At 72.5% G+C, this 839-nt stretch overlaps 1 protein-coding gene across 1 annotated transcript in view; it reads left to right on the forward strand.

Moving 5' to 3' along the window:
- The window catches only part of AHDC1 (AT-hook DNA binding motif containing 1), an 11,522-nt gene that overhangs the window by 3,945 nt on the left and 6,738 nt on the right, over window positions 1-839 (forward strand). The window contains 1 exon segment of the mRNA XM_009276263.2: window positions 635-728. Within this exon segment, the coding sequence (XP_009274538.2) occupies window positions 635-728 (94 nt within the window).

The following is an 839-nucleotide window of genomic DNA, read 5'->3' on the forward strand; positions in this document are numbered from 1 at the left end:
CGTGCGCCCCCGTTCCAGATGGATGGGCAGCTTGGGTGCTTGGACCCCCAGCACGCTGGTGTCACACGGGGGGAGCAGGGGCCCCTGCATGCGTACGGGTGTGCAACACGCACACCCGCGTGGACATGCACACGCGTAGGCACGCACACATGCGCCCGCAGCCTGGCGGGGAGATGCCCTGCCTCGGATGGGTGGGGACCCCCAGCACGCTGGTGTCACACGGGGGGAGCAGGGGCCCCTGCATGCGTACGGGTGTGCAACACGCACACCCGCGTGGACATGCACACGCGTAGGCACGCACACATGCGCCCGCAGCCTGGCGGGGAGATGCCCTGCCTCGGATGGGCAGTCCCCGGCTCAAGGCACAGCCATGGCGGGGAGGAAAGGGGTGTCCTGCCCCAAAATGCTGCCCCGTGCCCGGGCATCCCGTGATGGACCCCATCCTGTGGGGCAGAGGGGACAGCGTGGGTCCCCGGGCGTCCCCGTGGGCTGTGGCTTTGAGGGGGAGGCATGAACGGGGGGCACACAGCGTGCCCAGCCTTGCGGGCACCCACACCAGCCCGGGGCAGGGGGTGATCTCTGGGGAGGGGGCCACCGGGCTGACACGCGGGGGTCTCTGTGCTTGCTCAAGCAGATGGGAGCTCGGTCGCCTGCCAGCCCGTCGCACTGGAGAACGGTGCCAGCCCGCCAGCCGAGTGGTTCCCGCGCGCCCAGGTGCAAGCACCCAGGTACCCCGGGGGGGCCCGGGGCCCCCCGCCAGCCCGGCGGCGACGCGACGGGGGGTCCCACCACCCTGGGGGGCACCGGGACCCCCCGGCATGAGACGGGGTGCACCCAGG

Source organism: Aptenodytes forsteri, unplaced genomic scaffold (genome assembly GCF_000699145.1).
Source record: "Aptenodytes forsteri isolate BGI_AS27 unplaced genomic scaffold, ASM69914v1 Scaffold321, whole genome shotgun sequence".
Taxonomy (NCBI): Eukaryota; Metazoa; Chordata; class Aves; order Sphenisciformes; family Spheniscidae; genus Aptenodytes; species Aptenodytes forsteri.